At 39.8% G+C, this 13,167-nt stretch overlaps 1 protein-coding gene across 2 annotated transcripts; it reads right to left on the bottom strand.

The window, feature by feature from the left end:
- Positions 1-206: 206 nt before the first annotated feature.
- On the bottom strand, positions 207-4,582 carry serpinh1b (serpin peptidase inhibitor, clade H (heat shock protein 47), member 1b). 2 transcript variants are annotated; one of them, XM_023801104.2, is made up of 6 exons: positions 4,427-4,553; positions 3,604-3,647; positions 2,145-2,770; positions 1,947-2,045; positions 1,554-1,786; positions 207-1,156 (listed from the first exon to the last, which is right to left on the bottom strand). In XM_023801104.2, the coding sequence occupies exons 3-6, from the start codon at positions 2,722-2,724 to the stop codon at positions 854-856; spliced, it is 1,215 nt and encodes a 404-aa protein (XP_023656872.2). In that variant the 5' UTR covers positions 2,725-2,770; positions 3,604-3,647; positions 4,427-4,553; the 3' UTR covers positions 207-853. The 2 variants fall into 2 exon arrangements, with proteins under 2 accessions (XP_023656872.2, XP_023656871.2); XM_023801103.2 differs by lacking the exon at positions 3,604-3,647 and having other exon boundaries at positions 4,427-4,582.
- Between the last annotated feature and the right edge of the window lie 8,585 nt (positions 4,583-13,167).

Raw genomic sequence — 13,167 nt, 5'->3', positions numbered from 1 at the left:
CACTTGTGCTTTACAAATCTCACGTGATGTGATGAAGTTGTCTTAATTTAGTAAATGTTACGTTATATACGTTAACATGCATCCTGGGGAGAATGCAATTGCTGTTTCATACGCTTTAGATGAGCACTCCATTGTCGTAAATGAAACCATATATTAAAAACTTGTACAACTGCAAAAGATGCTTGAATGAAGTAATACAGTACAAATTTTGTTTTTATGAGTTTTATTCAAAAAACAAAGGTGACAGTTTTCCAACATAAGTCACGTGGCAAGAACCCTGGGTAACAACACACTGATGATGGTTTAAAACAAATTACTGGGTTTCTTTGGCATGGGGAGGACTAAACAGCACCACATAATCTTTTGACATCAATGCAAAACTTTCGTCTTTTTTTTTTTTACTTTAAACATTAAAGATATCCTCACAAAACCTGCATGTTTCTTTTGGGTGGATTTTTGGATTGATTGGACAACGATGGCAAAACTCAGAGAGATCACACTTAATATAAGCATGCCGGTCACATGACTTGCCGAAACAGGCACGTGGTTGTTAAGACTCATCAAGCTAGAGAACTGTTCTTCAGTGGTGTATTTTAATGTGTTGGTGGGATTCACCATGCAGTCATGTGACATTTTGTTTACCTTTGAGCCCAGCAGATATAAAAGTATATTAGCTAAACTGACTGTCAGTGTGGGTGTTTCTCACATATACCTCAGGAGGGGCAGACCCAGATACTGGTCCATACCTAATATAGTGGAATGTGCTTATGAGGTAACTGATCTACCAAAAACATTTCCATTGCCTTTTCATACTCAATTCATACACAGTAAAGGTTGACATCCCTGGGAATCACTACAGCTCATCTCGCATCTTGTCACCCTTGGGTCGAACCAGCCTGCCAATGAAGAGGATAGATTTGGTCTTGTTGTCCTTCACCATGAAGATGAACGGATGGTCTGCGTAGAACAGCTTAGGGTTCTGGAGCTTCTCCGTGCCGAAGATGCTTGCGTCAAAGGGGTTCCCTTCGATGTCCCACTCCAGGGCTGAGGCATGGAAGACGTTGGACAGGTACAGGTCTTTCTTCCCAGAGATGTTGGACAGGTCGGCCTTGTTTTTATCCACTGCCTCAGTAAGACCAAGCTGACCAAGGTGTTTCTGGGAAAACATGAAAATTTGTGTTAAAATCCAGTGGAGATTAAATGTTTTAAAAACCGTTGACTATATCCAAACCCAGCTTTCTTTTTATTATTATATTTTTAGTTTTATTAGTGATAACTAAGGTGTCAGGCAGTCATATTTTGCGATGCTTCATACAGCTAAAGACATCAACGGACAATAAAAATTGTAACTCAAAGTGAGACTTCAAAGGACAGTAAGAATGAACCAACGTCGACTGGGACTAAGTCCAAGTCCAAAACACGATTCAAGTCCAAGCTATTGAGATCGCCAAGTGGTTGCCATGAGGATAGTAATGAAGTCTTCATGATAAAAGTGCAGTGATCTGAGTTGAATTGGAAGCCTTCTATTGCAGCGAGATCTTCAGATCACTTACCTGCAGGTTATGACTGACTTCCAGGCTCACTTTGGGCAGAGATACTGCCACCGCCTTCTCCTCCAGCTTGCTGAGCCAAGCGTCCACCTGCTTGCGGGTCAGCAGCTTTTCCAGCCTCTCCAGGGGCTCCAGGTGGTATGGCATAATGAACACCATGCTGGACATCTTGTGGGCCAGAGGCATCTCCAGTACAAACAACTTGTTTTCCGTGTCTTCATGAAATTTGTATAACCCTAAGGAATAGAGAGCAAAAATGAGACCTAAGCCTCCCATCTCTTCATACCCTTCCAAGCTCTTTCTAACACAACTTAGTCCATTCTAGAATGCTGCCATTGCAGTATTACTATTTGTTTAATTCTAAAGGTCAGCTAGTGACATAATTAAGGTACTTACCCGTGCGATGCATCATTGGAACGGAGACAGTAAACGAGCGAGATACCATAAAACCACGGTTGTCAACCATTTTGTGGTGGAACTTCTCATCCCAATGAGCTGTAGATAAATGTTAAAATTACAAAGGTAAGCAGATGAAATTGCATCTTGAACCCTCAATTATTTGAATGCTCATCAGCCTTTCAAAGGGCTACTTACTTTTAAAGAACATAGCGTTGACAATCATGGCTCCATCTGTCTTCTCCATGTCTTTGGTGATCTCCGGCAGTTTTCCACCAGTGGATTTGGATGCCCACTCGTTGATTGAGTTTATGGCGCTTCGCTTGTCCCTGAAGTTGATCTTAGAGTGCTCAACTTTGTAATGCTTTTTGCTGTTCTTGACAAAGTCGTCGGCGAAGGTGACGGAACTGGGGCCGTACAGCCTGTTGCTGATCTTCCAGGTGACATTGCGGGCTGTAGAATTGCTGACTTCGGTCAAGAGCTCGGCCAGGCCAGCATGCAGATGTTCATCTTGCACCTTGCTGGCACTGAGCACTTCCTTGACTTGGGAAGCCGTGGAAGACTTGCCCCCGAGAGCTACCAGGCCCAGAGAGGAGGCGACAACCACCGGGGAGATGAGGATGTTCTCGAGGTTCTTCTCCTTGGCCATGTTTTGGTATAGGTTGAAGGCCAGGTTAGCGCTGTTGTCTGCTAAGGTAGCGGCATGTTTGCTAAGCTTCTTCTCGGCAGTGGCTGACGCAACCATCAGGCACAGAGCTGCCACCTTTGTCACCCACATTCTTTCAGAATCAGAATCTTCAGTGATTGAGAGCAGTAATGAAGACCTGAAAATGGGGAGGAAAATATGAAATTTAACACAGTGTTCCCCAGCTCTATTATGACAAAATAATAATAATAATGAGGGTTCTGTTTTAGAATTTGAGCTTTGAGCTGTGAAACACCTTTGCCAACGTTTAGCCGTTCAGCTAGGGAATAACATGTAATTATTCCGCAAGCCAGTCACTGTGCAGCCACCGTTGGTCTGGCAAATTCCAAGCAGACGTTTTACATAACAGCCACATCAGCAGCTAAACAACTGCTAAAGCTAAACAATCAGGACAGTAAGACACGAGCACTGCCTTGCGAAGCAGAACTATGATCCACACTTACCTGCTAACATAACGTTACAATTTAGGCAAGCCTTAATATAATAAGTTAATCTAAAAAGGATTTTTAATTCTAACTGCTGGAGCTGGTGTTTAGTTAGTGTACTTCCCACGTTATCAGATTCCTCCCACTGCCTACAGTGCAGTGTCTTTAAATCCGTCTCTCCACACAATGCATTCATTCAGGATTTTCAGCTGGATTCCAGTTCACAGATTCATGTAAATCAGCATGTTCTTATGCTATATGAGGGTGTGTCTCTGCCACAAGAGACATGCGTATCTGCTGCAATCTCAGCTGCAATCTCAGGCGGCCAGACAGAGGCACAGATTGTGTAGCCTGAGGCTATCAGAAAGTCTTATCTCTTTCAGATTCTTTTCCCCCCCTCATGCTACCATTTGGGTTGACGACCCCGTTCCTTTCAGCATTGGAAACAAAGTGGGGACATGAAATAGTTACAATTGTCTGTTTTTGTGTGGTTTGTTTCAGATTTTATTTCAACAACATTGGATACCTTCAAAGGTTTTCATACTGATGTCAACTTTTGCGATTTTCATTCTGAAAGACAAGAGGTGCATAATATAATGGCCACAGGGCAAGTAGAAATACTTCAGATGGGGAAATTAATGATAACTTTTTCCTCTTTCATTCTCTTTCTGTATTGCCTCTAGTTACTTTTAAAAATCATTTACAGTCCCTGAGAATGCCACACCAATGCAGTACACATGTAGCGTTATACAGTCAGACACAGAAAAGACTCTCATTGGCCAGAAGAAATCTAATGCGACTTTCTGTCCAATCAGAACTTCCACAGTGGGGAGTCAGATTTCCTGTGAGAAGAGTCATGTTTCAGCGACATCTTTTTAACCACTCCCTGCACTAAAATGTAACGATACAGTTCACTGAAATTTCTACAGAAAAAAAAGTAATTTGTTCCTTTAAAGTGTTGATTCTGAAGAGCAAAATCCCTTCCCCACTTCTAGCAGAGCTTGATAACTTGAACATGCTGTCGCTTGTTTGCCAGATTTAATTATATTACAAGGCAAAAATGGACAGGATGACAGTATTTTTAAAGACTTTCATGTCACGCCTTTCACCCCCACATAACAAAAGAACAAAAAGTTGAAATACATCAATCAGAAAGAACACATAGACCTACTTGCAATATTTGCTTGCAACTTGACAAAATTCTCATATTAGATGAAAGCTCATCCCTGACATCATGGAATCACAATGTCTATGTAGATCTTACTGAACAAAAGCACATAATGTATGACATCCATTTACTAATCTATTGAAAAAGCCCCTTCCCTCTTAGTCCTATGGCAATTTCTTACCTTGATAAACCCTTCAGTCGTCTTCTGTCCCTGCGTGCTGGAATCTTGCAGAGTAACCAGTGCTTCTGCAGGCCTATATACCGCGGGAAAGAAGTTTCTGGAAGCTGGGAAAGGAATATTCAAATGAGAAACTCTCCACCAAACTTAGGTTGAGACCTCCCCCCGAAATTTGGGCTCCTCTAAGTGGACCTCAAGGTCCTAATGCCTACACTCTATGCCCCTGCACTCATAAATCTGCTCATTATACTTTTCTTGAAAATCATGTTTATTTTTAATTAGTTTTGAGGTGCAGAGGTGTTGGGACATCAAGGGCTTGTCTTGTGTGCACTGGTGACAGATGGATTGTTTTCTTCTGATGAGATCATATCGGGAATCGTGCACCAGCAGTGTAGAAGGATGACATCTTGCATGTTTTCTTTGACCATCGGAGTTTTGCATTATAGACAGACTCCCTCACAATGTCATGATCATGAAGAAAAAAAATTGTTTTCTTTAAACAATTCCCTTATTCCACAGATCCCCCATCCCCCCCCCCCCTCCCCAACCCACTGCCACGTCCGCAACCCGAGCAGATCCCAGCAGGCTGATGCTAGATCCAAAATGGGGGTGTCAAAATGGAAGCTATCAGTGCAGATGCTGTGGCCAGTTAATGTTCTTCCTGGGTGTTTGACATCTAAAACTCTGTTTAATAGCCACTAACTCTACATTTTTATATTCATATCATTCATATTCATTTGGTCCATTTTTGGTATTAGAGCTCCTTATTTATGTATGTAATGTATTCTATAATGTAAGTTACAAGTAACATAATCTACAATTATTTTAAAATATGAACGTATGCCTAGCTATCGGAGTTCCCCAATAAAAAACACACATAACACTAGTCTTCATCATTTAAATTTCATATTAGCTGATATCTAGAGTGACTAACGCAGCCCAGAATTATTGCCTGATTTTTCCTTACTAATCGGTGGTATAAATCATTGTCTGCAGTAGATTTTTACCTTCAAACAATGAATCCAAGGATAATCTTTCTGTTGCGTTAGGAATCTTATTAGCCGTACACTTCATAGAAAAATTACTTTCTTTTATATTAAACCATGGTCAACATGCTGCCAAAAATGATTTCTGTTAATGCAAAAATAAAGAAGACAAGAGTATTATAGAAGCGTTTAAATGTGTAATCAGCTGCTTTGCTGCTCGTTGGGGAAGATCCGTCGCCTGGCTTTATATGGCAGTTGAGGAATGCGCACCATTTTCTCTTGTGGGTCCGTGTCCCCTGAGGCTTCTACAAACATGGGTGTTTGAGAAGATCCATTAGATGCTGCCACCCCCTTCCTCCACCCCCCACACTCGCACCCTCAGGCTTGGCCTGGTCAACATCAAAGCAGGGTCTGGTCTCATTGTCAAAACGCTGATATTCCACTCATCCACTTCACAGCTACTGCAGAAGGTAAAGTAGCACCTATGTCATTGTTTCTGGAATACTCCAGGTATAGTCTTGTATCAGCAGTATTTAATTAAAGTTATTTGTTTTACGTATTTGAATAAAAGTTGGATGTAGATTGTCTTAACGTTTTAGTTTTATATTTTAGTTTTGTTTTCAGTCAGTTAATTTAAACTGTAGTTTCCCCAGACAATGCAGCCTTAAATCTGGGTTAAATGAGCTCTGAGCTGATTTGCCTCCTTTGATAACCAGAGGGGCACAACAACACCTTCCATGCTATGAGTATTCAGAGAAACCCGGAAATAGCCCTTTGCAGCTGCGAACATTCTTATTGCTTCTACCTAAATGCACCCTTTGTGACGTGGATCCAACCCCCACCCCCAGTGAAGTTGTTTTCTTTGGGCAACATTCGGTGACCTCTTAACCAAGCACAAGTTCCTCAGAAAGTCTAAAAAAATATGTTAGATTCCGTGTATGTGTTACATAGCTTTTGCAAACAGGCCCACGTGGCAGAAGAGATCCTTTGTTATTGGAATATCAATCTTCAAAAACTTAACGTATTAGGCCTTAATACGTCTGACATGAAGACATATACTGGACGTCTGCATGGTATTTCGACAAAGATGTATTCCATTCATGGGTTACATTAGCAAGGAAGGTTTATGATAAGCATTTGTTCTGTTAGAAGTCACAAGTATTTAGCAGAGCAGGGTGGAGACTTGCTAAAGACAAAGTTAATAGTAACTGCCCATTATAACCATCTGTTTTCAATCACTCGATCTCAGAATAACTCAGCCATGTATGTGGCATTCTTCTGAAAAGGGGGTTTCTGGTAAGTCGAAGTTTTTTTCATAGTACGATAAAATCAAGGTGATTTAGGTCTAGGTAAATCCTAGAACTTCTAGCGTTCCACTGGCAAAATCTGTCTGATTTTGTCAGATTGTCTGTGGCTCATTTATTTTATTATTTCAATTTTTTTTATTGAGTTTTACAACCAGCAACATAGTATCGACAAAAATATATAGAACAGATTCAGGCTTCAGCTGCTGTATTCAAATTCACCCACACAGAACCCCCCCTCCCCCCCCAGATATGGCCACACGGGAAACACCAATGAGGGAAAAAAAAAGGGGGGGGGGGGACACATCAACAGACAAATGAGCAACCAAATAGTGTTATGAAGTGAGGTAGTGTATATTAAAACATGATAAAACAAAAGAAAATCATTTGTTTTTTTTTATCCCAGTGTAAATGTAAAAGACACAAAACCCATGTGCACACTGGTCAAACTGGTGCTTACTTTCAGCGCACCCAGTCACCCAAGACAGATTCTCCAACTTTGGAATTTATGTTGGAAATTTCTACTGCTAGGAACCTGGTAAAGACAAGAGCCTTCAGTAATGGAGATGGCAGCTGTAGGCTCTACCCAATATGTGTTTGATGCAGTGATCCAGCAGAACGCCACTGCTGGGAATGTAAACAGGCACTTTGTTGAGTCTTCTCTATTATCATTGTCACATCTCCATTGGAGAAACTTCTTTTCTATACTTTTAGCTGGCATTGGTAACTATTCTAAAAGAATCATTTTGTAGAAGTTATTTCTACAATTTAAATTTGCTCTGAAAATTCGTCAGTATACATCATATGGATGTTTTTCTTCGTTACTTTAAGTGGCCTGCACTTTTTTATGATGTAAGAATCTACCGAAGTTACCAGCACTGATGTAACTTTCCGGGGCTCTTGCAAGCATTAGAATGTTCCAGCAAATTTAGCGTCCTCTGCAGAAATCCTACTGCGTTTTCACCAAGAAGTGATAGGGAAGAAATTCTAAGGATTAAAAGAAAAGAAAAACTATAAAGATCTCTTCAGTATGCTGTATCATTGAAAGCTGATTTTTTTTTAATTATACAAATTAAGCATAATAGTATTTTTGATACTAATAAAGTCCATCAGATCATCAGATTTTTTTTCACTAATGTAAGTATGTGTGTATTGGTTTCATTTCAGTTATAGCGGAAGTTTCTATGATTGTCCAATTTAAAATAAACGTGCGCTTTATATACCAGTTATTACTTAACGGTAAAATTGAAATATGTGTCAAAGAAAGAGGGCTATTACTTTTTTAAAGGCAAGAATACATCAAATTCGCTAGCTAGTTTTGGTAGCTTTTCATATCAGTCCACTTATGGTACCATGTTACTCTACGACAATTTTAGTAAAATAGATTCCATTAAAAGTAGCCTACTGCAATTTATTTTACAAAATGCTCCTTCCGTTTTCCATGTTGGCTTGTCCTTGCAGGGGAGTCTGGGGAAAAAAACTTTCGGTCGACTTTTCAAATTATTTTCCCTAGTTTAGTCACCTAGACCGTTTTAAAATGCACTTAATTTAAAATATGGTGCTGTAAGATAACCCATCTACCTCTGCGACCGCATTTACTACGGATGTTGTCCTCTTACGAGGAAAGGGAAATGTCCCACAGCACACCCTGGTGGACATTTTCTTTAACGCTTTACTAAAACTTCAAAATTCTTTTGCTGTAATTGAATTGAAAATGACACGTATCGATGTTTTTTGCCGTTTGTACAAGTAGGAGTTCAGGTACATAGGAATTCTTTAGATATAATAATCCCATCTTGCTCTCCCCCTAAACATATATTTATATATGTATAATATATATAATATATTTGGTCAGATGAAAAAAAACAAAACACAATTTAACATGAGTTAAACATGCAAATTAACCGTGACACAATTTAAAAATAATAATTTCTTCTGTTCTCCAAAAAGTTACCGATATCTTCTTGGGTGGCTACATGCACCGCTTTGGTTCCCAATCCTCTCCTCAGGGGCACGTCAGCCATTCCGTGTATTTATTAAATTTCACTACCAGGAAGTAGGCTAAAAGGAAAGATTAGCAGCTTGTAAACAGTCCATAAGAAATCAGATATTTTGGAGCATTTGGTGAGATCTTGGCATAAACATGTACGGATGTAAAAGTCACCTCCTTGGTGACGTTTATGTTCTGAAGGGGGCTCTTTAGTACCAGGTTTTGGTGTGAATTTCTGGGCCGTATGTTCAGGGTTTAAAGGAGGCTCATGGACAGTCTGCTTCCTCAGGCCTGAGCAGGAGATACCCGTCAGGCAGGTGGCCAGAGACTATAACGCACCCAGCAGGTCTGTTATTCAAGGTTCTGCAGTGAAAGGAGTGTGATATTTATGGTAGTGAGTTCCAAGTCACTAAGCTGTCAAAATGAAATATTTTCTGAAAAGTCATCTGTTGCCAAAGGGACACAATGTGAGCATGGCAGTAATGTGGCTTAGCATGCTAAAGCACTGTGTCTGTGATTGGAAGGTTGCCCGTTTAAGCCTGGCTTTGGTAAAATATCCATGTGGTCTTGAGCCCACGAGCAAGGCCCTTAAGCCCCAACTCCATGGGTGCAACAAATGGGAGACCCTTTGCTGCAATCTCCAAGCTTACTCTCACCTGCATGTGTGTCCCACGGAGAGCAAGATGGGGTAGGTGAAAAGAGAATTTCCCCATGGGGATCAGGCAAATATTATTATTAAAATCGTCTGTCAATATACTCAGCTGCATTCAGGTCAGGGGTGTGGGAACCTAGGGAGATGTGTATAACTATATAACTAAGGGAGATGTGCAATAACCAAGCTGCCATAGTAGAACTATTACAGTGGCAGGTTGCAGTTTCAGAGATCTTATCTGTGGCAAGATTCCAGTAATTATAGTTTTTGCCTACATTTTCTAGATGTCCTCTTGTGAACATGATTAACATGGTAGATGTATGACAGGTTCGATGTATGTTTTTCCATCACATCTAGAGGTTGCTGCAAACAGCAGTCAGACTGAAAGTGAGTGGGATCACATCACTGAGCGATGCTAAGGACAAGGTCAATTGCGATATTTTTAAATCTACCACTTACAAGAGATCACATTTGTTATCATAAATGAAAATCTGAATCTGACCAGAAGGATGCCTTTGTGTTGAGACCTAATAAATCAACCCATATACAGTTTAGTCTGATTATTTTTATTTCTACTGTGCGACTGTGAAAAATATGAGGCATATTTAATCAGTTATGCATATGCAATATATGACCACTAGATGGAGCCAAACACAAGGGTAAGTGCCCCGGAAAAGTCATGGGGTGTTCTTCGGATGTATTGTATGGGCACGCTTTCATTCAGAAACAGTTTTGTGAACACTGCAGGGCGAGCCTCCTTATCATCAGCGCTTCCTCCGGCAAAGCCTCCCCACCCCGATAGTGCGCCGGTCCCACCGGCGTTTCCCGTCCCGAACGCGCCGCTTGACATTTTTGAAGGCTGGGAATTAACAGGCCAGCTGGAGCTTCCTTTGAACGGGGAGGGGGGTCCCGGCTTAATCCCACTCCAAGCCTAAATGTCAGGGGAAGTTGTCTGGGCGGGATGTTTTTGTTTCCCCCTCCCTACTCAATTATTTGATACTGTTTGAAATGCAGATAACCTCCAAGCAAATGTATTATTAATCGCGATTATTCTTCTTTTCTTAAGCAGAGAAGTGGCAGATTTGTCTGTTTACGAGCTCCTTATTATAACACCAATATCAATGCTAACAGAGACAGCGGGTGACATATTTGATTATTTTAATACGATTTAAGTCAGGAAACCAAAACAGAACCAATGTTTTGATTTAAAAAGCCCAGTGAATGAAATTGATGTCCAAAACTTTCTTATGAAAATATACAAATTTGTACAAGATGTTATATATTTTAAAAACGTATTAAATTTCCACTTATATCGAGGATTTTTTTAATGATGGCAATATAAATTAGTTGACAGGACTGATAGCAGGGCCCTGATAGATGCAAAAGAATGATATGTAGCAAAAAGAGCTTCGACACTAAAATAAGACGTCATTCCTCTTCTCATTCGCCTGCCCCCAAACTGACGTAAAGCTTACAGGACCTGCTGCTCTTAAATGACGACTTCAGACTAAGAGTGATTCATGCTTCCTCGTTTACTTTTGCTACTCAGTTCATCCGGAATTGGAGCACATAAATCCAGGTTAAATAAGAGACTAATTTTATGGGCACCAAAGCACTACTACTGCTTAATTGCACATTGCTTTAAAAAGGGCATCCGTCTGGATTATGTCCAGACATCCATTTTTGCAACCTCTGGATTGTGTCGCATCCAAGTTGAGACAAGTCTATGACCTGGAGAACAACGATTCATTAGATAGGCCTACCAATAGCTTGAGTGGGTTTAAAATTAAATAACAACGTGATTAAAAGCTTTGGCTGATACCTACCGTAATATGGGCTCATGCTGCAATCATTTAATATTTACGATTATGAAAACCATCTTACGATCTCCAAAAATATACTTCATAAAGCAGAAAGTGCTTTAATATTAGCAATAGAGGACTGCCTGACATCTCTAACATACCCCCTTTTAACTTTTATTAAGAAAAAGGAACCATCCACCCATCCATCCATCCATCCATCTATCCATTTTCTACATACCAGCTTGCATGAGGGTCGCAGGGGTCCAGTTGTGCATAACAAACTAAGCTTAAGGTATGAAAATCTCAATAACATTAATGACTTATTAATCATGAAAAAATTATTGAAACAAAATATTGATTTAAATTATTATTGCTTGTTAATAAAATCTGTTCATAAAAACAATTGCTTCACTTGATGTCACTTTGGGCAAAAGCATTTTAATCATTATGGAAATTGATTTTTAAATAAATGGATCAACATTCCGAACTCTTTGGAAGAACACAGGAAGAATGCCAGGAGAGTCCTTGTGGTGACATCCATATTTCACCATAGGCTTTCTATATCTCATGCTCTTTCTACTTAGAAATAAGCCTTATGTCCTATAGCCGCTGCTCTGTCTTGTCCATATACTTCTTGCATGCATTTGAACTGCAAACCACTTTTAGATCTGTAATTTAGAAAATGCTGTCCTTCTCAAAATTTTTATCCATGACCCTAAATTTTGACCATTACAGGATTATAGCCATAAATCAGGGGTCACTAATTAGAGGACTGATTGGCTGAAGAGTCCTTACACCTGGGTTTGAACAGCTGACTTAAAGGTTACTCCACAAACCTGCATACACACCGGCCCTTTGTGGATAAGATTGGCCACCGCTGCCATAAATGGATGGTTTGAACTGACATCTTTCATTGTTTCTGAGATTTGCCGAATCCACACAACGAAACCAGTTACAGACCTGTTAAGTTGGTGACAGGCTAAACCTAAAAAAACAACAGAAGGAATAGGTGAAGTACATCAGGACAAGCATTTCAATGACTATCATATTCATATCATTATTCTACACTGTAGGCGAAGATAAAAATACCAGATTATTGCCAGTGAATGAGATCAATTTGAAATAATTTTCCATGTGATGTCAGCTGGGAGAAGAGCAGTTAGACTGAATTTAATTAACTTCTTCATTAGCAGATTTCAACCTCAGAACCCCTTTATTTTCCCAAAATGAGAACCATGAAGTGCTTACAGCATTAATCAACATTTACTGCTCTACTCTAAAGGGACCTAAAGAAACTAATCTGTAAAAATAACCCTAAACGGGGTCAATGAGACCCACAGTTTTCTCCAAGTCAAGGCTATACTGAATGTTTATTCTATATTTTGGATTACAGGTGCACTAGAAATATAGATTCACAAATTATTGGGTAGGCCTGCTACAAAGGCCACCCATCCAGATGCATAGACAGTGTGATATGGTTGCTTAGTCAAAGCATACTCTTACATGATGCTTTCAGGGAAGTCTTTGAAGAAGCATAAGCATTGTTTTTACACTAGTGGCCAAAATTGTGTAAATATGTAGCATTTTTGGTATTACATAAAAGTTACTGCATATATGTAATGTTCTATAATGTTTATAAACAGTCAAAGAAAGCTTAGAAATATACATTGCACAATTAAATTAGTAACTGGAGTAACCGGAATAAAGTTCTGCGACCTCTAATAATTGGAAGTGTTTCCACAATGTCACTAGTATAACTTTTAAATGTAGGAAGATGGGAATAAAATGGAATAAATTGCATAGGCTTAAGCATACCAAAACATCAAGCTATTTTCATGATGTGGCATCACAGCATAGTGTGGGAGGCATTTTGTGCAAAGGGAAACACGTGTTTATTGGTGACTACATGAAACACATAAGCAACGCGGATATCAGACAGTGCGGTTCACGCGGTTTACACGGAATGGCAGGGCGTATTAAGTTTGTCATGTTTTTTTCGAACAGTTTAGG

The sequence above is a fragment of the Paramormyrops kingsleyae genome, chromosome 17 (genome assembly GCF_048594095.1).
Source record: "Paramormyrops kingsleyae isolate MSU_618 chromosome 17, PKINGS_0.4, whole genome shotgun sequence".
In the NCBI taxonomy this organism is placed as follows: domain Eukaryota; kingdom Metazoa; phylum Chordata; class Actinopteri; order Osteoglossiformes; family Mormyridae; genus Paramormyrops; species Paramormyrops kingsleyae.
This window is presented reverse-complemented; position numbering and strand designations above follow the sequence as displayed.

Coding starts and splice junctions, on each gene's coding strand:
- serpinh1b (XM_023801103.2), bottom strand. CDS start 2,724: ATGTGGGTGACAAAGGTGGCAGCTCTGTGCCTGATGGTTGCGTCAGCC. Junction 2,046..2,144: donor CAACGCTATGTTCTTTAAAA/GTAAGTAGCCCT, acceptor ATTTATCTACAG/CTCATTGGGATGAGAAGTTC. Junction 1,787..1,946: donor TCCAATGATGCATCGCACGG/GTAAGTACCTTA, acceptor TCTATTCCTTAG/GGTTATACAAATTTCATGAA.